Source organism: Castor canadensis, chromosome 11 (assembly GCF_047511655.1).
Source record: "Castor canadensis chromosome 11, mCasCan1.hap1v2, whole genome shotgun sequence".
Taxonomy (NCBI): Eukaryota; Metazoa; Chordata; class Mammalia; order Rodentia; family Castoridae; genus Castor; species Castor canadensis.
The window spans coordinates 39,532,373-39,558,207 of NC_133396.1; the positions used below are offsets into that span (position 1 = coordinate 39,532,373).

Below are 25,835 nucleotides of genomic sequence, written 5' to 3' on the forward strand. Positions count from 1 at the left end.
TTGGAGGTACAGGGTACCAGGTGCTAGTGAGTGGTAACATGGCTAATGTGGTGACTGTACCCCATGCCCAGTGCTCTGTGACCACATCAGAAAGTGGAGGTGAGCCTGGGACACTCAATGCTGGACTTTGGTTGACCAGTGCATCTGAGGCCTGGCTTTGGTTGCTGAGAGGAAAGGAGTGTGATCAGCCATGCTCCTCCAGAGCCCAGGAGACTAACCTGGTGATGGGACTTCTCTAGAGACAGGCCAGGCCTGAGGGACACTGATAGATAGGCATCCTTGACCAGGCCTACCTGGACTCCCAGAATTCTGGGCACAGGATACATGAGAGATGGATTGCGGGTCATGCTGTGTCCCAGGCTGTGCTACCTGCCACCCAGGAAAGGAAGTGACTTTCCCAAAGCCTGTGGGATATCCCCTTCATAAGAGGTTGTATTACTGGTTTCAATGGGCACCCTTTGGAGTCATTGCTGTCACTTCCTGTCCCTGTATTCTAGCTCTGTGGGATGGAAATACTTGGACTTTTCCCTCTATTCCCTGCAAAGGCTCATCCTGTGCTCTGGCATCCAGGTGGCTGTGGGCTTCTGCAGGACTTCAGCATCCTGGGGCTCCAGTGCTGTCCATCTTCTCTCTCTGTTCACAGCCTAGCTCTCCAGACACCAGCCCAAAGCCAGCAGTCATAAGTGGAAGAGCCTAGTCTGGAGGTAAGGAGGCAGGGTTGTCTCCCAGGCTGTCACCAAGTCTTCATGTGACAACCCATGGTTCCTTGCTCTGCCGCAGGTTCCTTATCTGTACTGTGACCTGGTCCACCCTAGTTCTTCCTCAGGGCTTTTCCTACTACGTGGGGATAGAGGCCAGAAACAGAAAGGACAAACGGCCCGGGGTGCTCCTAGGCACCGGCTTTTACCTGGAGTGTGCTGAGCCCCTTAGCTCCTCAGAGAGTTTTCAGGGGACTTTTTCTTTCTTTCTTTTTTTTGGTGGGACTTGAACCCAGTCCCTTCATGCTTGCACAGTGGGCATGTAAAAGTGTATAGGGTGATACCTCTGGAACCTGGGGGCAGAAGGCAGGACCAGAGGGAGTGGCTACAAATGGAGGGGGAGGACAGGGTCAGGTTACACAAGATCTTGTTTACCAGATCCCTATTTTGAACTTGACCTTGTTGTCCATAGAGGCGATTAATTATTTGTTTAGGATAGAGTGAGGTCACATTTGTAGGAAGGGCTCAAGGCCTAGGCTGAAGGCCAAAGACAGAGAAGGGGGCTGCTGGAAGAGCTCAAAAGGGAGTGGAGCAGGGCCAGGTCCTTAGAAGAAAGAGCACATGAGCACCAAGAATTGGGATCTCTGGTTCTGCTGCTGATTTTCTCTAGACCTTGGACTATCCACTTCCTCTCTGTGGACTGACCTCAATTTCTTCATCTGAAAAGTGGGGAGATTGGCTTACATCAGTACCCTGGAAATGGCATGAGTGGAACCATTGGAAGTGAGATCAAAAACTCTTCTTCTCCCTTCTCGAGCATAATCACTGTATACCCACATGCACTGGGCACTAAGGCATGAAATGCTGACCACAACAGAGGGATTCCTGCCCTCTGGGAACTCCTGGACAGGGACAGGGAAGAGTGTGGAGCACCAGGAAATGACAATAGTATGAGGCACCTATGGCAAGGGGACTGGCTCATTGAGGGAGTTCAAGATGGCATAGCCTGCAGGGAGTCAACCACATCAGTCAGAATCAGGTTCCAGGCTGAAGGGGCAGTGGAGGCCCAGGATACATGCAGAAGAGAGAAGCGAGCAGGGCTACGTGACCCAAGCGCTGCTGGCTGCTCTGTGCAGGACTTTATGAGCTGAGCCAAGACATTTGCATTTCATACTGAGCACAGGGGCCAAGTTTGTCAGGCTTGGTAGCACATTGAAAAGCTACTGGTTGTCACTGCTGTGACATCCTTGGGCACCCTGTGGTCTATCTGTTGCTGTGAAAGATGTGTGATCCCTCTTCACACTGTGACTAAGCAGTAGACAGGAAAAGCCTCCAGAAAAGAATGAAAGTGCTGGGAGAAAGAGGAGATAAGGAAATGCGGTAGACAGGCTTTGGATTCTGAGGCATGTGGTGCAGGCCATCCTTGCTGTGGACGGGACTTTGGCTTGCAGGGGGAGATACAAGGAGCAGAGAGAATGATATGCTGATGCTGGCAACAACACAAAGCCTGGCCTGGGTGTTGGCAGCACCACATTAGAAGGGAAAGAGACTGGGAGGTGCTGCCTGGATTCATTTGTGGAGGTCCAGGATTCAGGGGACCAAGAGATCTAGTTTTAGGGGTAGGAACTTCTGTGTCCTCTGCAGCCCCCAGGGCACTGTGTCTGGTTGGGATTGCTCTCCACATCTCCCAAACCCCAAACCTGACTCCTTGGTGAGCTATGAACCACATGAGTGCAGTGTCTGAAGCAGCCTTGTTCCCCTTGGCATCCCCAGTACCTGTAAGTATTAGAGGTTGTTCTATGACCCAACTTCCTTTTCTTTTCCTCTCTCATCCACTATTTGAGATCACTCAAATAACCCCAAATTAGACTAACGGTTGGGAGTTTAAAATCAGGGGAGAGTTTTACCATGTCTAGTTAGCAGCAGAACTTCCAAGAGGGAACACATCTCAGAAAGTCTAAGTTACCTGCTCAAGATCAAGGGGTAGAGCTGAGATCTGACCAGATATGTCTGACTCCAGAGATCATGGTCTTCCTTGTTAGCATGCTTCCTCCCTAAGGGAGAGAATGAGACAGACAAAGCAAGACAGTATTTCTATGGTCCTGTGATACTGGGTATGTGCCTTCTTTCTCAGGGATTTTTGTGCCCTGGTCTGTAAGGACCAGCTGACCTGTAACTGAAAAGCAAGCTGACAAGGCCAAGCTGCAGCAGGGGGAGTCAAGAGGGCTGGGCCTCACTAGAGGGGATGATCTTAAGATGAATCCATGCTGGATGAACTTGATCTGATCTCTATCTATTTTCTGTAAATTGGTACCTAGCTCCTAAAAGAAGACTAGTAAGAAAACCTATCTATAGGTACTTTCTGGTTTTCAAATACCTAACCAAGAAACAGTTTGCTCATGTGAATAATAATGTTTAACCTGACAGCATTTCCTATACAGAATCCATCCTCAGCCATCGGTACCAGCTCATTCAATTCCACAATTATCTTACTGAGTTATTGCTTGGCCTTGGCCTTTGTGCCCTGACAGCCACATGGGAGTTTGTGTGTGGGGGGTGACCTGTGTGCAACATTAAGATGCTGTGTGATAAGAGCCTGCAGCCACTTCCTAACAGATGCTGAAGGAATCTAAGAAGGGAAGACATGACTAAGTCTTGCTGGTCTCTCTTTTCCATGCAGGGCTGGCTGTGGCCACAGTGAGGGGGAGGAGAGGAAGGGCAAGGAATTTCCTGGGTGGCCACATCGTCCCCTCTCAAGTCTAAAGGACCTACAGTTACATTTGGCCAATTGATACATACTGTATGTCCTCTCTGTCCCAAGATGTCAGGGTAAAGGAATAGAAAACCACCAATCTCCAGGGACAAAGGGAATAGGACAGAGACAACAGTGGGTTAATGAGTGCAACTACTTGGCCTATTTTTTGAGTGACAGGAAGCAGTTGGGGGATTGACTAGTACCTTGTCCAGTTGTCATCTGGAAGTATTTTCAGAGGCTGCCCTTGGAGGCCAACCAGGGCTCAAGTCCCTCCATCCCATCTCTGCCACCCATTCTTAATATGGCCCTGGGTCAGTGACTTTTCTCTGAAACTCATTTTCCCATCACACTATGAAGATTATTATTCTCCAGTGCCTGAGAAATCCACCTGGCATTTTCTTCCTCTAACATGTACAGGCACCTGTGTTTTGATTCCGACTCTAAAATGAGGCCAAGACTTTCACACTTCTGCAAAAGCTCTCTCCGGAAATGTGAAGAGCCATCATTGCAGATGGTCTTTGTAGGACCTTCTACTCTGATATGCCAGAGGAATGTGGAGGGGAGCCCAAACAGAGGATAACACATGGTCATCCAGGTACAGGGGGCTTCAAGGAGGCAGGGATCCTGCCTGCTGGGAATAGCAGATGGAACTTATTTCAAAGAGGGAATTTGACATGGGTAGAGGGAGATAGGGAGGAGGGCTCTGCAGGTGGAGGTTATAGCAGGAGCAAAATCCTGGAGATAAGAATGCCTGTGGAAGGAGTAATTGGAAAGACTTGACTCCTCAGGAATCCACTGAGATGTAGTAGGAAGAGCCAAAATGTCCAGGGAGCTAGCTGCTTGTATGTCATTCAATTGGCAATGGGACCCACTGCAGGTTTTAAACGTAGAGTTCACGATCAGAGTAGATCAGCCCAGCCAACCCTCTAACCATATAATGCACATGGGCCTCAGAATGTTAGTGCATAGATCTGGCTCAGCTGTTTTTTTTGTTTGTTTGTTTGTTTGTTTTTTGCAGTACTGGGGCTTGAACTCAGGGCCTTCATCTTGAGCCACTCCACCAGCCATTTTTGTGATGGGTGTTTTCGAGATAGGGTCTCACGATCTCTTTGCCGGGGCTAGCCTTGAACGGCAATCCTCCTGATGGCTGCCTCCTGAGTAGCTGGGATTACAGGCATGAGCCACTGGCACCCGGCTTCAACTACTTTTTCTTGAGCACTAGCATACAATGTCTTCCTCCCTGGACTCCTCTGAAGCTACTCAGCCTCATCTCTCTCCTGCCACTTCCATGTTTTCACATGTCCCACTCCTGCTGTGCCTCTGACTCTGAATGAAGTGTGCTCCTTTGTGCCTTGTTGTCTTTACAAAAGCCTCTTCCTCTACTTAGCATGTCCACAGCAGCCTGCAGGAGACCTTGCTTAAAGAACATCCTCTGGAAGGGCTCTCAGATGCTAGCAGGTACTCTCGAGCTCTGCTCTGTACCCTTGACATGATACAACTACTGCTATCCTTACAATGGGTGGATTTTTCTTGTTTGTCTATAAGCTGAAGCAAAAAAGGCTTAGGTGAGACCCTGTGTCCATTGGTATCTGTCTTTTGTGAGGCTAACAGAGGACCTAGATCAGAGTAAGCTGTTGAAGTGTTGAGGACTGAAAAAATATCAAGAGCAGGTCTGATCCAGGCACTTGACACAGAGGATCTTAATTAATTCTTATCACCCACCCTTGAGATAGGTATTCCTATTTCCATTCTGCATGCATGTGCAACTTGGACAAGTTTATGCAATCACTAGTTCGCAGAGTGGGTTCAAATGCAGGTGTCTCTCAGTGCAAGTCCCTAACTCTTCCACTCCATCATGGTCCAGGGGCAGGAGCTACTTGGATGAAATGATGTAGGTTATACAAGCCACAGACAGGCCACTTCCTATCATTCACCTTTCTCTACCTCCCACTCAATCAGGACAGCTCCCACACACTTTATCAAGATCTTTATCTGCTCCTACACTTGGGGAAGTACCCAAGGCCCAACATGTTCTCTGCACATGAATACTACCCAGGAGAGATGAGGAAAGGAATGTTCCACATGGTCACTGTGTATGAGTACTGACTGCCCCTTCTCTCTGGGACTCCCACCTCTTCCTTATGGCTTGGGAAACCCCTCTGAGGCCTACATATAAAAGCACGGCAAGAAGGGACAGGGAGAACCCGAAGCTTTACCAAACACATTGAGGTTGTGCCACAGAAGACCGAGCCAGACACCTGAGATGAAGCTTGTCACCATGGCCCTTGTGTGCTTGCTGCTGGCCACAGTGTGGCTACAAGATGTGGACAGCATGAGCAGTGAGTGTGGCTGGAGTTCCTTGCTTGTCCCTGGGGATGTACCCTGGGGTCCAAGCAAAGCTCACCTTAAACCCCCTGACTCTAACTGAAGAAGAGGAGTGGAGGACTTGCGGGATCTGAGGGTTGAGGCCCAGTAGAAGAACCATGAGTGGAGGGCAAATATGGACAGCTGAACCACCAGCTTCAACCTAAGGAGGCTCTGTCCAGTCTGGATCCTGCAGACTGCTGGAGAGGGGCTGTGAGGGTGTTTAACTCAAGCTGGGCAGCCCTAAGGCCCAGAGGAAGGACTGATTCTTGTCTCCACAGTGTGACAAATCACAGGCAGAGTTTGAGGGCAGGACCAGGGACTCTAATAGTTAGCTAACCTTGGGCAAGTGACTTTACCTCAAAACTGTGGTTTCTCCATTGGTAAAGTGGAGCTGATGATGCCCGCTGTTGGGAGCATGTTGACTAGAATGAAGGTGAAAGCTAAGAAGAAGTTGCTAGAATTGGAATACAAGGCTGTTGAGGGTGGGGGGTGCGAGGGCGCTATACACAAGCTGGCAGAGTGGGGGTTGGGGCCCCCAAAGGGCTGAGGCCCAGGGAAAGAGGGAAGTGGAGGGATTGAGTAGGGGAGCTGACTAGTTCTTGGGAGCTCCGTCCCCATGCTTTTGAATTCCTTGTGTGGTTCCTCATCTGGCACCAGGTCTGTGAACTGTGGACCACAGTGTCTTGTGTGCATCAGGCTGATTGGTTTTCCAGGTGTTGGGTCCAGCCCTTGAACCCAAATATTAGGACAGAACCATACACCTGCGGTGCAATGTCAGAATGAGGTGATCCATTAGAAATCAGGGTCTAAACAGTCTTACTTTATGGATAGAATGTCTGGGCCAGGGCTTGGGCTCAGAATCACAGCAGTAGACTGGTTTCTGGGTCTACTGAACTCCAGTCTTCTGATCCTTCTCCTAACCCCAAAACTGGGTGGCTGCTGAGGCGACCGTGCTGGCGCACTCTGGATGTTGTCAGAAAGTCTGGGTCTGTCCTGGGAGGAGTTTTGTGGGTATTTGTGTTTTTAAGTCATTCTGTGGGTGAAAGGCTGAAAGTTGATGCAAAATTTGGTCTGTGTGCTTTTCTTCTAGTGCACGTGTCCGCCTCTCGTTGCTGCTTCTCATTCGTGGCTAAAAAGATTCCTTGGAATAAAATCCAGTGTTACAGAAACACCAGCTCCAACTGCTCCTACAAAGCTACAATGTGAGTAATCACCTGTCCCACCCCTCCCCTGGGGAAGGGCCGCACCGACGGGAATGAGAGTAGTGTACACTAGATGGCGCTGTTCCACCAGAATAAGGTTTCTAAACCCACACGGCAAAACCGCCTGGTTGCAGAGCCATCCTTGGGCGATAGGAGGAGCGCTAAGCTTCCTAGCAGGTGCTAGGAAAGGCACACCTGTACTCCTACAGTGATGTGTTCTTGGAACTCCCCGATGCCAATTGTATGCCCGCAGGAAGGAAATCTTAACAGAAACACCAGGCATTGTGTAGCAAAATGGCAAGGTTATCATTAGTTCCTGCCTCTGCATTTGCCAACCTGTAGTTGTGGGTGACCTTGGACAGGCATCTCCTCTTGTTTGTCATTATTAAGATTACCCAGATGGCAAAAGGATGAGTCGGACTATGGATTGTACAATAGCTAAGTTAGGAAGTGGGCAGATGAGAAAAGAAACACACACACATACACATGCACAGGTAAACCCAGAGCAATAAGCGAGGGTCCAGATGGGCACAAAAACATGAAAACTTGGAGTAGGATGTGACATTTTCCTCCTAGCTAATTATTACAATGCTGGCCAGGTCTTATGCTCTACCCTGATATACTGAATATAACCTCCGCAGCAGGTGCTGGGGAGCTCAAAAAACTCCTGATGCTCTCAGCGTCCCCCTAGGGTGCAAACCGCAGGTCCAACACAGAGACTTCATTTACAGAGGGGGAAAGCAAGGCCCAAAGAGGAAGCTTAGGCACACCTGGCAGCACTGAAGTGGGATGGGACATGTACCCATGTGGTGACTCGGGGACTCAGCCCTCTTCCATGTTCTTTGTTCACAGATTCAAGCTGAAGGGAAGAAGAGAAAGCTGTGTCTTGACTGAAGATACATGGGTTCAAGCTTACTTGAAAAAGATGAAGCCCTGCCTACCAAAGTGAAGATGATTTCTATCTAGGTTCTGGAGTACGTGCAACTTCCTTTGTCCCCCACCACCTCCCACCATATATTATTCCTTCTGTCCACCCATCTTTTCTGGGTCATGGAGGATTTACTTAGTAGGTTTTTGAGTCAGGGTCTCACTACATAGCTCAGGCTAGCCAGGAACTTACTATGTAGACCATGATCCTTCTGCTTCAACCTTCTGAATGCTGGGATTACAGGTGTGTGCTACCACTCCTGGCTTCTGCTCAGTCTTGATAAGCTATATTGATTTATATATTTAAATTAAAGAATCTTCGAGTCCTGCTGTGTTTCTTAGACTTCATGGGGATTTCTGGGGGATGCAAACTTGATGAGCACTGGAGGTAGAGGACAGGGACTGGAAGGTTGGGGAAGTGGAGGGAGATATGTTGGACCTGGTTCCAGGGAACCTGACTGCTATCAAGAGGAGCCAATAAATGATTCGGAGCTTGTCAGTGCTGCCTTTGCCTGGAGCAAGCTTTGCCTCAGGCTGTGGTGTGCTTCTCTGCCTCTGGGGTTGGCAGTGGAGGAAGCCACAGAGAAGCAGCAAGTTGGGGATAGGGTTGAGTCCACATTTGAGGGCAGGACTGTCTTCCCTCCCTGACCTGCCTAGAGGGCTCGGGGCTGATGTTTTCCAATGCCCGAGCTGGAGGGGATCCATGAGCCTGTGGATGTAACTGACCCTGTTTTTTAGAGGAGGAGACTGAGGGCTAGAGGAGGACATATGGCAAGCCGGGGCCAGATCTGATCTTAGAACCCAGGAGCTCTTGCCTCCCAGGCCTGAACTTTCTCTGGTGTCCCAAGTTGCAAAGTGTTCTCCCAGGGGCAAGACCTACACAGTGTTCACAGAGCCCTTCTCTCCCTGGGGAAGTCTTGGTGGGGAGCCAGGTTTGACAGAGATGTCATCTGGAAGAGTGAGTCTCAGGAAAAGCAGAGGAACCTGAGGGAACATAGAGGAAGGAACTGTCTCTTAAAAGGGACAGTCACACACTTCCGTTTAGGTAATGTGTGATTTGAGGAGAACAGTGAGGGAGGGGAGTGATTCTGGGTCTTAGGACTGGCACTCATTTACAGGCCAGCTTGGTTGCTTCAGAGAGATCTCTTGTTCTGTGTCTTGGGCTTCCTCCCTATTTCCCCAACATGTCACCCACCAGGCCCACTCTTCCACCCCATGGCTGCCCTGCATTGGCCTCTGTTTCCTCTTGCTTGGGCCTTTACAATAGGCTGTTTTCAACCTTCCCCTCTAACTCCATCCCACCCACAATCACAGAACTCCATCTAGCTGTGCTCTTCTTCCCCCCCCCCCACTGTTCCTATGATGGCCCTAAAACCTTCATACCTTCCTCCTGTCTTCAGAACTGAGCCTAGTGCACCCATCCCTGATATTCTAATTCCTTGATAGTCCAGACTTATGCTTCTTTTCCAAACGTGTCCAATGCTTACATTTTGGAACTCAAACTCTGACCTTGTGGGGATATTCCCTTCAGGCTCTCCCTCCTCTTTCCAATCCTATACCACCTCTAGAATAATCTTTGCTATGACCATGCTACCCTATCCTCCAAGGTTGGTTCTGCCCAAGTCCCATCTCCTCTGTCAGGCACAGTGCTAACCAGGATATGAACATCTGGTTTCTCTCTGAGGGTCAGGTACATATGTAGACTGCATTACTCCAGGGAAGGTGACTGCATAGGGAGGTCCAAGGAGACCAGCTAGATGTTTGCAGTAGAGCTGAGGCCGTTGGGCAGGAGAGGAAGGTTTTGAAGGAAAGGAATGGCAGTGAGGCATGAACTGAACATGAGGTTGATGGAGTGTGAGCCAGAGAAGCAGATCTTAGAGACTAGAGTCATTGTTCTGGCCCAGGCCAACCACATAGTAAGGCTTCTGTACATAGCATTCCCCTGGCATATTCTGCCATCCACCCCCACCTTGGAGCGCCCCCTATTGGTTTGGAGTTACCCCTAGAGAAAACAGCATTGTTAGAGATTTTCAATAAAATGTGTCTTCTGCAAAAATTCAGAGGTCCTCCTATTGCACAGTCTTTTCATAATAGCACATTTAACAAATCTCACATTTGCAATATACTCAACCCCCTAAATTTCAGGATCCATCGTTCCTCAGGCACACTTCACCTCCACAAACCAGACAGAAGATAGGTTACCAGGGAAGGGCCTGGGGTTCATAGTCAGGAACCAACTTGCTCAAGGCCTTAGTTTTTAAAAAGAAGATCATTGAGCTGGGGATTATAGCTCAGTGGTAGAACACTTGCCTAACATGCCCAAGACCCTGGGTTCAATCCCCAGCACTGCAGAAAAACAATAAAGATTGTCAGCATTCAAAATAAAGTCCAAACCAAGAGCACGTCAAATAATAGTAGATATGAATGAACATCCAATATATTTTTGCTTCACAAAGCAGAAAGTATTCTGTTAGAAAATTAGAGCCAAATGAGTATAGACAGAAAGGCAGTGGAGGGAGAACTGAATGGTCATTTCTCACACTCTAGGTGGGGCTGTGTGTGAGTGGAAGAGTGCATGTCCTCAGGGAGTGAGGTTCTGGTCCAGGTGTCTCATAGCCTGCTGGACCCACTTCTGCTTGGGGTCAGCATAGATCTCCTTGTTCCATAAGGTTCTGAAGCTGTGGATGGAGGACAGCCATACAGCTAGATGGAACCCTCTGAGGGCAGCTTGGGCCACATGTGGCAGGTGAAGGGCAGCCCCAGGAGAGGAGAAAGGTGTGTGGAGAGAGGGGTAGATTGTTCTCTTGCTGACTTGCAGAAACCTTCTTTCTGACTTTAAAATTAGATGTTAAAGTGCAACTCTGCGTTTGCCACTCTGGTGGCTTAGAAGGGAGGGAGTCCCTTAGCTTAAGGACTCCTAGAAGGAGCAGGAAACAAGGAAAAAGAAGAAGAAAGATGGGCTTTACCTGACTGAGCCAGCACCCGGTTGCCAAAGGCAGCTGCTGTAAGCAGCCAACACAGATGCATGGCAGAGACCTTCATGGCTGAGGGTGCAGGTGTGGGCTTTGACTGGGTTGGTTTCAGCCTCTCTTCTCTGGGCTATTCTGCCTTCCTTTTATAGGAAGTATGGTGGGGTAGGGGAAGTAGGAGGTCTCAGAAAGCTTATTCCAAGGCTAAGTCATGGTCAAGTTGTGATAAGGGGGACCCTGAGTCTGCCAAGCTGGAGAGTGTCGAAGAATGTTCCAGGAAATGCATGAGGGTAGCTGTAGGCTGGGCAGCATGGTCCTATTTCCACCTAGCTACACAGACACATGGAGCCAGAGTGGAAGGCGAGCAGAGATGTGTTGCAGGCACTCACCGTAGGCAGCTATCCAAGGAGCTGTTCTGTGCTTGCTTTCTCTCCATCATGAAAAAGAAAACAATGAAAGAAGGCCTGAGGGCTTTCGGCTTTGTATATGTTATAAGTTGAGTCTTGAGGAGGCAAATAGCTTATTATCACACCAACTCAACACATAGGAAAACTGAGGGGCAGAGACACTAAACAAATTGTCCAAAGCCTCATGGGAAAGCAGCGGTGAAGCTGGAAGAGAAAGCTGCTCTGTTTACACTTACTCTCCAAAGTGGTTTCAGACTTCCAATTAACTGCAGAGGTCTTTCACAGAGCCAGATTCAATGTAGAAGTCCAATACTAGAGGCAGATCTGATGACAGGTGCTTCATGCATCACCACTGTATACCACATTGGGACCACATTGTATACCAGAGGGACATGGTTAGACAACCTCTGTCCAGGCCCCTTGTTTCGAGAACAGTTGGTGTTTGAGACACTGATGAGAAGGATGGGAGGTGGGTGCTTTGCTGTTGTTCCTGGCTCAGCCTGCGGGCCGCATGGACCTGGGAGCCTGGAGCTGGGGTGGGAAGTGCTGCAGTGAGGCATGGCAGAACAGGGAGCAGCCTGGACAAAGCCCTCAGCCCGAGCATGCCTGCCCCTGTTCATGCCTCACTCCAAGACTTCAGTTTTTGGATAATCCTGGGATACTCTTCCAAGAGCTCTCACTTTTACAAAACAAGTCTTTCCACTCTGGCAAACCAAGCCCAAAGAGAGTAAAGGAAAGGGAAGAAAGAGTACACTTAAATAAATAAAACAACAATATTTACCACAAAGAATTGTTGGAACCCACATAGGTTTATTGCAAGCCTATGGTGAAACTAAAATTCTCTTGAGACTGACCATGAAAAGAAGAAAAAAGCCACAAGAAACCAACAGCAGGAATAATGACAAAATAATAATGATAAACATCATCACAGAGCCTGCAGACACCAAAAAGAAAATGAAGAGAACCTTATGCCAATACATTTAATTCAGAGGCAATAAATAAATTTTCCCCCAAAATGTAACTTACCAAATTGCAAGAATAAATGGAAAAATGCAGCTCTAAAACTATTAAATAAATTGAATTAGTAATTGAAAATCCTCCCTCAACACATCCTCAGGGCTCACGGGTTTAACAGCTAATTCTCTCAATCCTTCAGGGAATAGATTGTTTTAATCTTGCGCAAGCTCTTCCAGAAAACATCAAGAGTGTGCGCTGCTCAACCCATTGTTTTGTGTCTGACATAACTTTGCCATAAAAGGTTTTCAAGGGCCGTGTGAGAAAAGAAAATCACAAGCTTGTCCCTTCAGACACATGTGCAGATTCCATCAAGGGCATTGCTGGCCTCTGGGTGGGGACTGAGGGGAGACCCTCAGGATTTTGAAGAGGAAGAAGAGCTAAGTTGATATGCTTTTTCTCTGCTGTCTCCTGTGTGCCTCAACTAGGGTGTAGCCTCAACCTACAGTTTTAGCTTCTCTCAAGATGGTTGTCTGTGCTCTGTCTATTAAGGTGTAGGGGAATCATTGCTTGTTCTTTCCTCTTTCGAGTGAGGGCTGGTAACCTCACTGTTACTGCCTCAGCAAACTTGTGATTTCTCTGCCTCCACCCACAACTTCATAAGTAGCTTCTTTGTTAAACCTTTCTCAATTCTTCCTGGTTTAAGTGCCATCTATTTCTTGCTGGGGCTGTGATTGACATAGGATTGGGGACCCAGAAGTGGCCCAAGAAAACAGATTTCTTTCCAAATAGGATTTAGGAACATAATGGAAAGGGAAACAGTTGTGACTTAAATTATCTCCAGAAGTACATGGTACAATGTTTTAACAAGCCCTCCAGGGAATCTCTACTAGGAGTTACAGCATCTCCCCACTGTCAACTTGGCTCCATAAACAGCCCCCATAGAGCTCTTAAGGATGCCATCCTTCTCCCATGACCTCATCAAAGTCCCATAATCTCATCAGCGCATATCTTAATGCCTGGATTAAGGCAGTGTTCCCCAGATCCTCCTTGGGAGTGTTTTTTTAGGAGTTGGCTGAGAAGCTTGTGCAGCACAGGTCCATAATAACAGACCCACTTCTCTGAGCTTTTGCGCTACTTACCAGCATCCCAGAAAAGTCTTGGCATTTCACATTCATTAATTGCAAGCTTCTTTTGAACTCTAGACTTCAATTGGCCAGGCTAGTTGATCATTAACACCACTCATATGCCTGCACCAGCATACTAAATCCTGAATTTGGCTGATTGAATCCCACATGTTATTCTCCTCAGTCTTAATACCCTAAACTCCATATCCACACATCCACTTAGTTGAGTGGGCAAGGGGATATTCAAATCCCCTCTTCTGTAAGGACTCTTACCTATCCTTCCTTCTTCTTCCGGATTTAATATTATATAGGAGCTTGGGATCTGGAGTCAGTCAGACATGGGTTCAAGTCCTATATTCACAAAGAGATAAGTCAATTGCTTATCTCTCTGAGCCTCAAAGAGGAAAGTGATTGCTAATCACTACCTTGCTGTGATGTTGGGAAAGTCGTTAAGATAATATAAGGAAGACGCTCAGCACATTATCAATAATTTGTGTTTCTAACATGTTCTTAGCTGATACTGATGCTGCTGGTCTGGGGACCACTCTTGAAGAACCATGGTTGTCATGACACCAGGTTGCTGTTCTCAGTGGGAGAGAGAAGATCAAGGATGGCAGAAGCTGGGTGGTGGTGCCTATTAAAAAACACAGAGAAGGTGGGCACATTGACCCCAAGAAGCCACAGAGCTGAGGGGCAATCAAACTACTTTAATGGAATCCCTAGAAATAAATAGACAAGATTTATTTCTTGTCTATTTGTGCTTGAGGCACAAAAATTTAGTGTGCATAACCTAATCTGAATCCATGTAGAAGAGAATCATGGGTCTTATGCAGTTATCAGATCCATGCCAGTTCAGAGAGCTAGAGTCCTTCCATTTATAGGAAGGCCAGGTGGCTTTGAGGGAGACCCCTGTAAGGCTAGATTGTCAGATGAAATACAGGACATGGAGTTAAATCTGCATTAAGTAATCAGGGTATGATTTTTCTTTTAGTATAGATATGTTCCTTGCAATACTTTCACTAAATCTAGCAACCTATAGGTCTTTTTTTGGCCAAGTTAAGAAATAAATTGTTATAGTGAGAAGAAAAACTTCTCATCCAAAATGTAGAAATCTGTACAACTTTGCCACAACTAATATACATGAAGTATACAAATTTATATCACTTTCTAATTTACCAAATAAAAGATGACTAACAAAGTTCATAATAAATATGGTGGATGGTGGAAAGTACAAGGAAAGTTACAAATCAGACTTCCACTTTCTAAAAAATAAGAACTTCACTCAATCTTAGAAAACTACAAATTGTATAGAAAGCTGGGAGGTGCTAACACCGTTGTTGAGACAGTATGTTTTAAAGAGACTTTTTAAAAAGCCTTTGCCAAGGTAGATTCTTGCTACTTGCTATTTTCAAGGCCCAAAACACAATACAAGGTCTGACCATTTCCCCAGGTCATGCTTATTGGCTGGTCTTTATGTACATTTATACATATTTAAGTGCTAGGTAAAAGTCTTGCCATAAAATTGTCAGCACTACCATGTTTAAAACCTCAGGCCTTCCTACTGAGCTGCCAAAAAGGTCATTGAGAACAATTTTCAAGCAAACTAGGGGAAATTTCTTCTGCAAGATCTATTACAAGAAAAATTTGGTAAAATACAGATTTTCCTTAAAGGGGCTGGTATAAAAATTTAGGTACAATGTCTAGAGAGACTGAACCCTCCCTAGGACTTCAGTCCCTAGCAAATATTGTGTTCTTTTACTTGGACTCACAGGCTGTTAAATCACTGAAAGATATTGTCAAAATGATGGTACTGTCACTTAAAATGTTTTTCAATATACTTGCATTTATAGAATTTATTTCCAATGGTTGCTGTCACCTGACTTTAGTGTAATTGTTAATCATAATATTTCCTTTATTTTCCAAATGACTGGAGTTTCAGTTCAGTGTTCATTCTTAATATTCATAAAGTCTATCTCTAGTGTGCATTACCATGTGTCTTTGGATAGATAGGAGAGAAATGAAGGAATTCACAATTCCATAAATTCACAGGGATTTTCTCCAAAATAAGTCTTTTCATGCCTTCAAATGGAACTGGAACAGTTGGAGGCCTCACACACTGGCTACATTCATAGAGCTTTTTTGCTACACGAGCCCTTCCAAGATTTAAAACAGAAAAATAAAACAACACTGAAGGCTCACTACTTTTTTATATTCATGGAATATCCCCCAATGAGTTCTTCCATGTGAAGGAAGACTTTATTACATTGTTTACAAATATAGGGCTTTTTCTCCAGCATGAATCTATGAGTTTCCTCAAAGACATGAAACTTTGACATACCACTCTCTCTCTTGTGCTAGATCTTCACAGCTATGACATGATTTAAATTCTATAATCCCCAAAAGGAGCCCCCAAGGCAAAAGTAAAGTAAAATTATCCATCCAATAGAAGATGATGCATCCATAGACCATCTCTTACTGGATACAGTCATCACATTGTAGTTTTTGGAAGGGCTTGTTCTGCCCCAGAGAAGTTCCTCCTTATAGCTGATTCTCCTTGCTCCCATTTGCATGTTGGTTCCTTTTTGAGTGCTGCTCCTGCTGGTGAGGTTTCATCTGGCACGCAGATGGAACCATCCTCTCTAATTCTGTAGAACACATTGAAGGGGTCAACCCAGAGTGTGAGTTCACTTGGAAGAAGCTGGAAAAGCTCTTGGCTGCTCAGTCCAATCCACTGGGCTGCCTGTCTAATCAGAGATCCATTGTGTGATTGATGTGACTACAAGACTTCTTCACCCCGATCTCATGCACCACTTTTCTGGGAACCAATAATGTTTATAACACTGTGCACAGTTCCTGCAAGCTCTGGCTCAAAGTCTGCAACTGTCCTTGCTGGTGATCCCCTGGTGTGGAGCAACTTAGAGATGAAGGACAGGGCAGTGGCAATCTTGCCTATCACGGTGGCAGCCCTGTTACAGAAGGGATGCATGGTGGGGGAGATCTCACTGTGGAGTGGGCACCCTGGTCTCCCTTACAGATCACTTGTTTGAGAAGAAAAGAGGGTATGAGGGACAGATGGCTACTTTCTCCATCCCCTTTCTTTAGAGTAAAAAGTTATTTTTCAAGACATAAGGAAACAGAAGAGAGAAAAAGTGAAGATGGCCTGATTACATCTCTTGGACCTCCTAAGCCACCATTACCTCCAACTCTGTGGCCGCCAAAGATCCCAGTAGTTGCATTTTCAGCTCTGAGGGGCAAAGAATGACCCATAGTTCTTAATCTTCTCCCATGTCTTCCCCAAAGGAACCTGCCACCAAAACCCAAGATGATTTTGCATTGAGGAAAGAAAGACTAAGACATTCTGGGGTATTGGATGATGGCTCTGAATAGGTGGTATAATATGGAGACTGGAAAAATCACTCTGATTCGCTTGGACCTGTACAGGTCTGAGACCAGTTATGCAGTTATGCCCAGAGCAATCATTCAGCCAGCTATTTACCAACTGATAATCATTATACAACAGAAATTTCCTAGCATTACAGAATGCTGTGATGGCTTATGTTGTCATAGAATCTTAGAACCTAAGCATCCCACCCCCTGCTTACAGTAGCACTGGGCAATCATTTTTAATAAGTATATGTTGTACAAAGCAATGAACTACATTATGACATACATATAATGCATATATTGGCCTTTCTTATCTCCCCTTTCCTCTTTTAAATACCCAATAGTTCTTTTACTTTCATGCCCCCTCTCCCCCTCCCCAAATTTCATATATGATAGGAAACGTGACACTTGGCTTTGTGAGACTGGCTTATTTTAACTCGATGATCTCCAGTTTCATCCATTTTTCACGAATGACATAATTTCATTCTTTATAAATTCATAGGATGGTATTGTGTACATATGTACATTTTCTTTATGCTTTCCTCTGTTGAAGGGTACCTTGGCTGATTCCATTACTTGGTTATTGTGACTAGTGCTGCTATAAACATGGGTAGGCATGTATCTCTACACTAAGCTGATTCTGATTCTTTTGAGCATATCCCAAGAAGTGGTACAGCTGGATCACGTGGTAGCTTTATTTTTAATTTTTGAGGACGCTCCATACTGGTTTCCACAGTGTCTGGGGTAATGTATATTCCTACCAACAGTGGACAGAGTTTCTTTTCACCTCTACACTCATCTTCACCAACATTTGCCATTTTTTGTTTTCTTTATGACTGCCATTATGACTGGGGTGAGATGGAATTTCAAGGTAGTTTTATTTTCTCCTTTTATTTTATCATTTTAACATTTACTTACATGTGTATACATTGTTTGTGACACCTCTCCCGCCACCTCCCTCACCTCCCCAATACCCAAACCCTCCTCTTTCGAGGCAGAACCTATTCTGCCCTCTTCTCTGATTTTGTTGAAGAGAAAACATAAAGAGATAATAAGAAAGGCATATCATTTTGATAGTTTGGGATAAAGATAGTTACACAGAGAGATTCCTAGCATTGCTTCCATGTACATGTGTGTTGCAACCCACATTGGTTCATCTCTACCAGACCTCTTCACTACTTCCTGGTCCTCTTCCCATAGTGGCCTCTGCTAATTTAAGATTACTTTATTTGCTTCTCAACAGGGAGCACATCAACCACATTTAAGTTTTAGGTTTCCTTTCCTTTCCCTATTTCTCCTGTGTGTTCTCCCCTTAGTGTGTGACCCATGTCCAATAATATTACTGCATTTGTTTTGGGTCTATAATCCACATATGAAGGAGAACATGTGATTTTTGGCCTTCTGAGCCTGGCTAACTTTTCTTAAGATGATGTTCTCCAGTTCCATCCATTTACTTGTGAATGACAAAATTTCATTCTTCTTTGTGGCTGAGTAAAATTCCATTGTGTATAAATACCACATTTTGTTTTGGTTTTCATTTCCCTGATGGCTAAAGATGTCGAAAAAGTTTTCTTGTTTTTATTAGCCATTTGTACTTCTTCACTTGAAAATGTCTCTTTAGTTCATTTGCCCATATATTTATTGGGTAATTTGCTGTTCTGGTGTTCAATTTTTTGAGTTCTTTATATGTTCTTGATATTAATCCCCTGTCAGATGTCTAGCTAACAAAGATTTTTTCCCTTTCTGTAGTATTTTCTTTTTACTTTGGTAATTGTTGTTTTGCTGTGCAGAAGCCTTTTATGCGAAATGACGCAAGTGATAGAGCACCTGCCCTGAGTTCAAACCCCAATATTGCCAAATAATAAATAAAAGAAAAAAACCTTCACACATAATACTCTAGTTAATTGCTTCTGAAATAGCCATAGATGGCTGGGGTAACACCTGAAAAATTCTGCTGGGTGCTGGTGGCTCATGCCTGTAATCCTAGCTACTTGGGAGGCAGACATCAGAAGGATCATGTTTTGAGGCCAGCCCAGGCAAAAACTTTGTAAGACCTTATTTCAAGAGAAAAAAAGCTGATCATTATTCTTTCTTTTTTTCTGCTAATTTTAGGTTTGGCTTGCTCTTGCTTTTCTCAGACCTTGGGGCACATTTATGTTATTTATTTGCAATCTCTCAGAGTTTTTAATAAGGCACTAATAGCTATAAGCTTTCTTATAGAACTATCCTTGCCACATACCACAGATTCTGGTTATTATGGTTTGATTATGAAGCCTCCCCCACTGGCTCATGTGTTGAACACTGGGTTCCCAGCTAGTGGTGTTATTTCAAGAAGTGGTAGAAACTTTAGGAGTTGGGACCTAGCTAGAGAGAAAGTAGGTCACTGCAATAATGTCCTGCCTCGTCATGGGCCCAGAGTCAATAGTGCCAAGGACTATAGACTGAAACCTCTAAAGCCATGAGCTGAAATAAATATTTCCCCCCTTAAGTTGCTTATGGCAGATATTTTGTCACTGCAATACAAAGTCTGACTAATATTCTGGTAAATGGTGTTTTCATTTTCATTTGATTCTAGGAACTTTTAAATTTCTCCCATGATTCCTTCAGTTGCTCACTGGTATTTCAATCTCCATGTGTTTGTACATTTTCTATAGTTTCTTTTGCTGTTGATTTCTAGTTTTATTCCATTATGATTTGATAAAGTTAAATTATTTTATTTTTGGCTTTTGTTAAGACTTGTTAAGGCCTCAAATGTGACCTGTTTTGGAGAAAGTTCAATGGTCTGCGAAGAATGTGTATTCTGTAGCTGTTGGATAGAATAGTCTACAGTATAGTTTAACTCTGAAATTTCTTTGTTAGTTTCTTTTGTCTGGAAAATTAATCTAGCGATATGTGGGGGATATTTATATCTCCCACTATTATTGTATTTGGGCCTGTCTCTTTTTCCATTAGTGTTTATTTTGTGAAATTGGTTGTGCCAACATTCTAATTGATGGATTATTCTCTTTATTAGTATGTAGTGACCTTCTTTATCTCTTCTGTCTAATTTTGGCTTGAAGTCTACTATAGAAAATATGAGTATGGCTACTCAGCTTGCTTTCAGATTACATTTGCTTAGAAAATTATTTTCCATCCTTTCACTTTCCATCTGTTTGTCCCTTTGTTTGTAAAGTAATAAAGTATATTTCTTGCAGAGAACAAACAGTTGGAATTTGTTTTTAAATCTAATCAGCCATTCTGTGTCTTTTAATTGGACAGTAAAGACCATTTACATTTAAGGTATTGCGAGATATGTGCTTATTCCTGTGATATTGTTTTTTTTTTCTTGGTTAATTCAAGTACTCTCTTCATTCTTTTCTTCCTTCCTACTCATCCTAGAGGTTTGCTGGTTTACTGAGTTGAGCATGTTTGATTCTCTCCTAATTCTCATTTGTTCATTTATTCTCATGAAATTAATTTTTTTCTGACTTCTTGTGATTGTGACTGTGAAAGGATTCCTTTCATCCTCAGGAATCCTTTAAGCATCCTCTGCAATAATGACTTAATCATGAATTTCATTAGTTCATGCTTCTCTTTGGAGGTCTGTTTCTCTATTGATTTTAAAGGATAAATTTGCAATTTTGGTTGGCAGTTATTTATACTCAGGTCTTGACATATATCACTCCATGCTTTCCTTTTTTTTTTTTCATTTTTCTTTTATTATTCATATGTACATACAAGGCTTGGTTCATTTCTCCCCCCTGCCCCCACCCCCTCCCTTACCACCCACTCCGCACCCCCCTCAATACCCAGCAGAAACTATTTTGCCCTTATTTCTAATTTTGTTGTAGAGAGAGTATAAGCAATAATAGGCTTTCCTTGATGAAGATTTCTAATGAGAAGTCTGATGTAATTCTGATGAGTTTGCTTTTGTATGTAACTTGGCACTTTCAATTTATTTCTCTTTTCTGTATCCATGGCATTTTAACTATAATGTGGTATGAAGATGCTCTTCTTTGGTCATGTTTGTTTAGGTTCCTAAATGTCTCTGGGATGATATGAAGATCATCTTGGATATGGAAAGATATGTCCATATTTTTTCACAGATTTGGAAACTTTTCAGCTATAATTTCATTGACTAGATTTTCTATGTCTTTAGTTTGTATCTCAGCTCCTACTTCTGCACCAAGGATCATTAGGTTTGGTCTCTTGATTATGTCTCAAAGTTCTTGAAAGCAGTGGTCATGAATGTTTAGGTTTTCATTATTGCTACCAGAATGTAATAATTCTTCAGGCTTCAATCCCTGATATTGCTCCTTCTGCTTGATCTAGTGTATTGGTGATGCTTCCCTCTAAGTTTAAAAATTCTATTTATTGAGCTTTACATTTCTAAGATTTCTACTTGTTTCCCCTCCTCCCATAATTTCTGTATCTTTTCTGAATTTCTCATTCAAGTTTCTGAATTTCTTGTTCAAGTCTTGAATTGGCTTCCTTATTTCATCTGTTTATTTGAATTCTCTTTGGGATCACTGATCATTTTTAAAAACTAGACTTTTGAATTCTTTGACATTTTAACCATTTCAATATCTTTAGATTTAGTTATTGAGGAGTTATAAACATTTGGAGTAGTCATATTGCATTGTTTTTGCATATTTCTTGTGTTTATGCATTGCAGTTTGTGCATCAATAGGATGGATACCTCTTCTGGTTTTATATGGGAATCTTAATGGGCAGCCTCTCTTGAGGTTTTGATGTCTGCTACCATTCAAAGGAGAGAAAACAGACCACAGTAACAACAACAATTCAAAAACAAACCAAATATTAACATGTAGTAAAATAATTGGAAACAACTATGCCACAATAAGGAAAGAGAGCAGCTACTATATTTTAGAATAAACTAGGATTGTAAAAGTATTAATAAGTAATAAAAAGAATGGTTATAAGGAAGGAAAAGAAGAAGAGGCAATATAGAAAAGAGAAGTGTATGGGATAAAGGCATGGGAAAACATAGTAAAATGAATGCAGAGCATGACAAAACAACAGAAAAGGTCACTTAACATTTCTTCCTTACTGAGGAGATTGTGTAAGGAGATGCTTCACTTTTTTCCCCAGGTTTGTTATTTTGCGGTTTACTTGGTGTGGGAGGAAGGCATATTTGAGTCATTTTCTCTCTGAAGTCTGAACAGGTTAGAACAGAAAGGGCTTTTGCCACTGAGCCTGGCCTTGACTTTCCTGCCACTGTATACAAATATGACTGCTCGTGTGCTGGATTCCTGGCTGTGTTCTCCATACGCAGACCTGGCAACTCAGTGAATGTAAGAGCTGTACTTCAGCAGCTCCCACGGGCTGAGCCTGTGGGTCACCCACTTGGATGCCCCCTTTCACTAGGCGTACTCTGCCAGTGAGTGTGTGGATGTGGGAAATGCCTGAGCAATGGTTGCACCTCCACTGGGCTCCTCTGGGGCTCTGAGAGTGTAGAAAGCAATCAAACCAAGGCAATCTGTATTGGTGGGGGTGAAACCCAAGCACTGAGTGATCAAGTTTACCCTGACCACACCTGGCCTCTGTGTGTATTCACACACAGCTGGTCTGCTCTTCTCCTCAGAGGCTGGGCCTCCTGTGCTTCCCTCTGCAGCATAGCCTGCACCTCCCAGCATGTAGGCCTGTGTCTATGAATCTGTGTCCAAGTTTCAACCAGTTTTCTGGGCCCACACTGATTCTCAGGGTGGTCACTTACTCACCCAGTGGAGAGGGGAGGCTTTTGTGGCTTGGAGATATAAAAATGCAGGGGCTTCTGCTCTCCCTAGTCAAAAGGTTTGACTGCAAGATTTCTCTTAAGGTGACTTCCCTCCACAGCAAGCTAGGAAGTGCAGCGGGCTCATCGCCAGTGTCTGCTCACTGTGGGGTCACAGAGCTCCCATATGAAACTGTGTTGCTGCAGAGTGCCAGACTTGTGTGGCTTTACTTTTCTCTTTTGCTTAAAGCCACACTGGGGGTGGTGGAGGGGGTTCTTCCTTCATCTCTTCTGCTTTGTGTAGCACTTAATGCATGGTATTGTTTCTTTTACAAACCTAAAGTTCAGTATTTCTGAATTTTACCTGGTCTCTGTCTACTGCTTACTGTTGCACTCCTGTCTCTTTCCATACCACCTACCTCTACCCACAGCCATGTACCTGATATTTTGTTTCAGACTCTTGGAGATGCAGAAATGTGATGTCTCTAATATGCTATCTTTGCCACACAGGGAATTTGTTATTTTTCAAATAGAGTCTCATGTTTATGCCCAACCTTGTCTGGACCGTGCTACTCCTATTTACAATTCCCACGAAGCTGGGATAATGGGTGCATATCACCACGTCCACTTTTTATTGGTTGAGATGGGGTGGTGAGAACATTTTTGCCGAGGTTAGCACTGAACCATGCTCCTCCCAATCTCTTCCTCCTAAGTAGCTAGGATTACAGGTGTAAATCATCATGCCAAGTACACTAGGCAATCTTAGTCCCTGCCAGGTTAGATAGCAACATAGTAAAACTGGCTAATAGATGCAGCTCTATGGTTTCTGAGATTTGTTTGCTTGAGTCTATTTTAAGGAATAATTTATTGGAAGTCAGCATATAGAACAGGTTAAAACTAAAACTGTCTAGGGAAGCAGAGCAGAGGCACCTGTACTTATGCTTCCTCCTATCCATCTCGTCTTCCTCTTTAAGGATCTAAGGATGGGAATAATTCCATCTTTCCATTTCATAGAACACAGGTCTGACTGCGGAGTGGCTCATGAAAATGGGAGGAGACAATACTTACTGGAATTCTCAACCCCCAAGATTGGGTCTCCCCAGAGAAAAGCAATCCTGTAGGGGATTAAATATTGCCAGGCTATAGAGATTTCATAAGGTACCAGATCTTACTCTGTTGGTGACCTTTAGGGCAAAGTCTTGCTACTCACTTCTACTCTAGGCATTTTCTGAAACCAGTGCAGAGCCAAAAGCGAATGCTTACTCATGACATGCCAGAGTGGGATGGTTATTATGACAATTGGAATAAACCAGGATTGTCCCAAGTAAACTGAGGTGTATGGTCTCCCTACCCAGTGGGCACTTGGCATCTTGAGTCACCTGTTTCAGTTGTTTACAGTTTCTAGCTTCTGTAGGCCTTTTTTTTGTGGGAACTCCCAGAGTGACTGCCAGGAGATTCCCCTTCTCAGGACCAAATGGAACATTTGACAGGAACTACCTGTTGGGGCAGCATCTGTTGAAAAGATTTTATATTTTTAAAAATAATATATGGTGGCTTTGAATACTTGGAAAATACATTTTGCACACTCAGAATTTGAGGAAGAACTACAGAGGAAATTTTTGTTTGGTCTTTTTTTTTTCTTTTCACATGAAAATATTAGGAATTTTATGAGATACAGGATACAGGCTGGTGTCACTTTGTTAAAGTCATGTTTGACTGGAGGCATGGTTCAAGTGGTAGGGCACCTGTCTGCAAGTGCAAGGTCCTAAGTTCAGATCCCAGTACCGCACACAAAAAAGTTAATACTATATCAAGACATTGTCAAAAGTCATTTTATATCTTTAAGTAACTTAATTTCTTAATGGCTGGGTAGTCCTCTGTTGTAAGCACTCCATTTTATCTAGAACATGCTGTGCTGTTGGCATTTCATCTATCTTAGGGGATTTTAAGTGATACTATGATACATGTAAGAGATTTTTATTGACATCATCGTTTACTTCATAGTCATGGAAGTGGCTTTGCTGGATCAGTAGTCTGAGTAACTTCAGGCTATTTAAAAACCTTTCTGGTCTTTTTGTTGTTGTTGTTGTTGAGTTCTGAGAATTGAACCCAAGGCTTCATACTTGCTAGGCAAATGTTCTACAACCATGCTGTGCCCCAACCCTTTTGTTTTTGTTTTGTTTTTGAGGTAGGGTTTCACTAACTTTACCAGGCTGGCCTACACCTCACAATCCTCCTGTCTCTGCCTCCAGATTTATTTTCATACATTTATATATCAAACGTAATAAAATTTATAAATCTTACAGACATAGCTTGATTAAACTTTATGTTTGCAACAAGTAACCACCACTCACATAAAGATTGGCATCATCCCTGGAAGGCCTCTGTGTCTTTTTCCAGTTGATGCTCCACTTTCCCCCCTTTTTTGTGATACTGGGGCTTGCACTCAGGTCTTTGTGCTTACTAGGCAGGTGCTCTACTGCTTGAACTATGCCTTCAGTCTTTTTGTTGTGGTTATTTTGGAGATAAGTTCTCAGTTTTTGCCCAGGCTGGTCTGGATCATGATTCTCCTATTAATGCTTCCTCTGGTTACTGGAATAACAGGTGCACACCACCACACTCAGCTTTTTTCTTTTCAGATGGGGTTGCGCAACTTTTTTTTTTTTTTCCTTCTGTTGGCCTGGAACCATGATCCTCCTGATCTCAGCTTCCCATGTAGCTTGGAATGACAGGCACATGCCACCGTGCCCAGCTATTGGTTGAGATGTGGTCTTATTAACTTTCTTCCCAGGCTGGCCTCTAACCACAATCCTTCCAATCTCAGCCTTCCAAGTAGCAAGAATTGCAGGCATGAGCACCTAGTCACAAAAAATTCTTACTGCCTCAGCAGATTAAGCGAGGGTAAATTTGAATTACTTGCACCACACTGAGTGATACCTTTTCTTTACAAAGATTTACAGGAACGCCAAGCTTGCGCCTGACCTTTGCCAGGAGCTAGAGGACTTGCAGATAAGGGGACAAAAGTGAAGCATATGGCAGATGCACATAGTGAATAAGAGCGCCCCAAATGTGTTCTGGCTCATCTTGAGAAAAGTTGCCTACACTCCCTGGCCATCAGTTTTCTCATTACTACAAAGGGCATAATGGTCTCTTGCCTTTTTAGGGTGGTGTGGAATCTCAAGTTCATACAAATTTCTGAAAATATGCCAGCCACCTGAGGTCCAGTAAGGCCTGTTAAGTGAAGCCCTTGAGTATCATGAGGGTAAGTGATGACTGGCAAGGCTGAGGCTGCTGCTGTGATGACATGGTGCTGGCAATGAAGCCAGTTCTGC

At 44.1% G+C, this 25,835-nt stretch overlaps 1 protein-coding gene and 1 pseudogene across 1 annotated transcript; one reads left to right on the plus strand and one right to left on the minus strand.

The window, feature by feature from the left end:
- Nucleotides 1-4,075: 4,075 nt before the first annotated feature.
- On the plus strand, nucleotides 4,076-9,939 carry Ccl1 (C-C motif chemokine ligand 1). The gene is made up of 3 exons (XM_020154702.2): nucleotides 4,076-5,792; nucleotides 6,911-7,022; nucleotides 7,875-9,939. Exons 1-3 carry the CDS (start codon nucleotides 5,717-5,719, stop codon nucleotides 7,969-7,971), a joined length of 285 nt encoding a protein of 94 aa, XP_020010291.1. The 5' UTR covers nucleotides 4,076-5,716; the 3' UTR covers nucleotides 7,972-9,939.
- A 591-nt stretch (nucleotides 9,940-10,530) lies between these two features.
- LOC141413624 (protein BTG1 pseudogene) lies at nucleotides 10,531-16,392 on the minus strand (annotated as a pseudogene).
- Nucleotides 16,393-25,835: the final 9,443 nt, after the last annotated feature.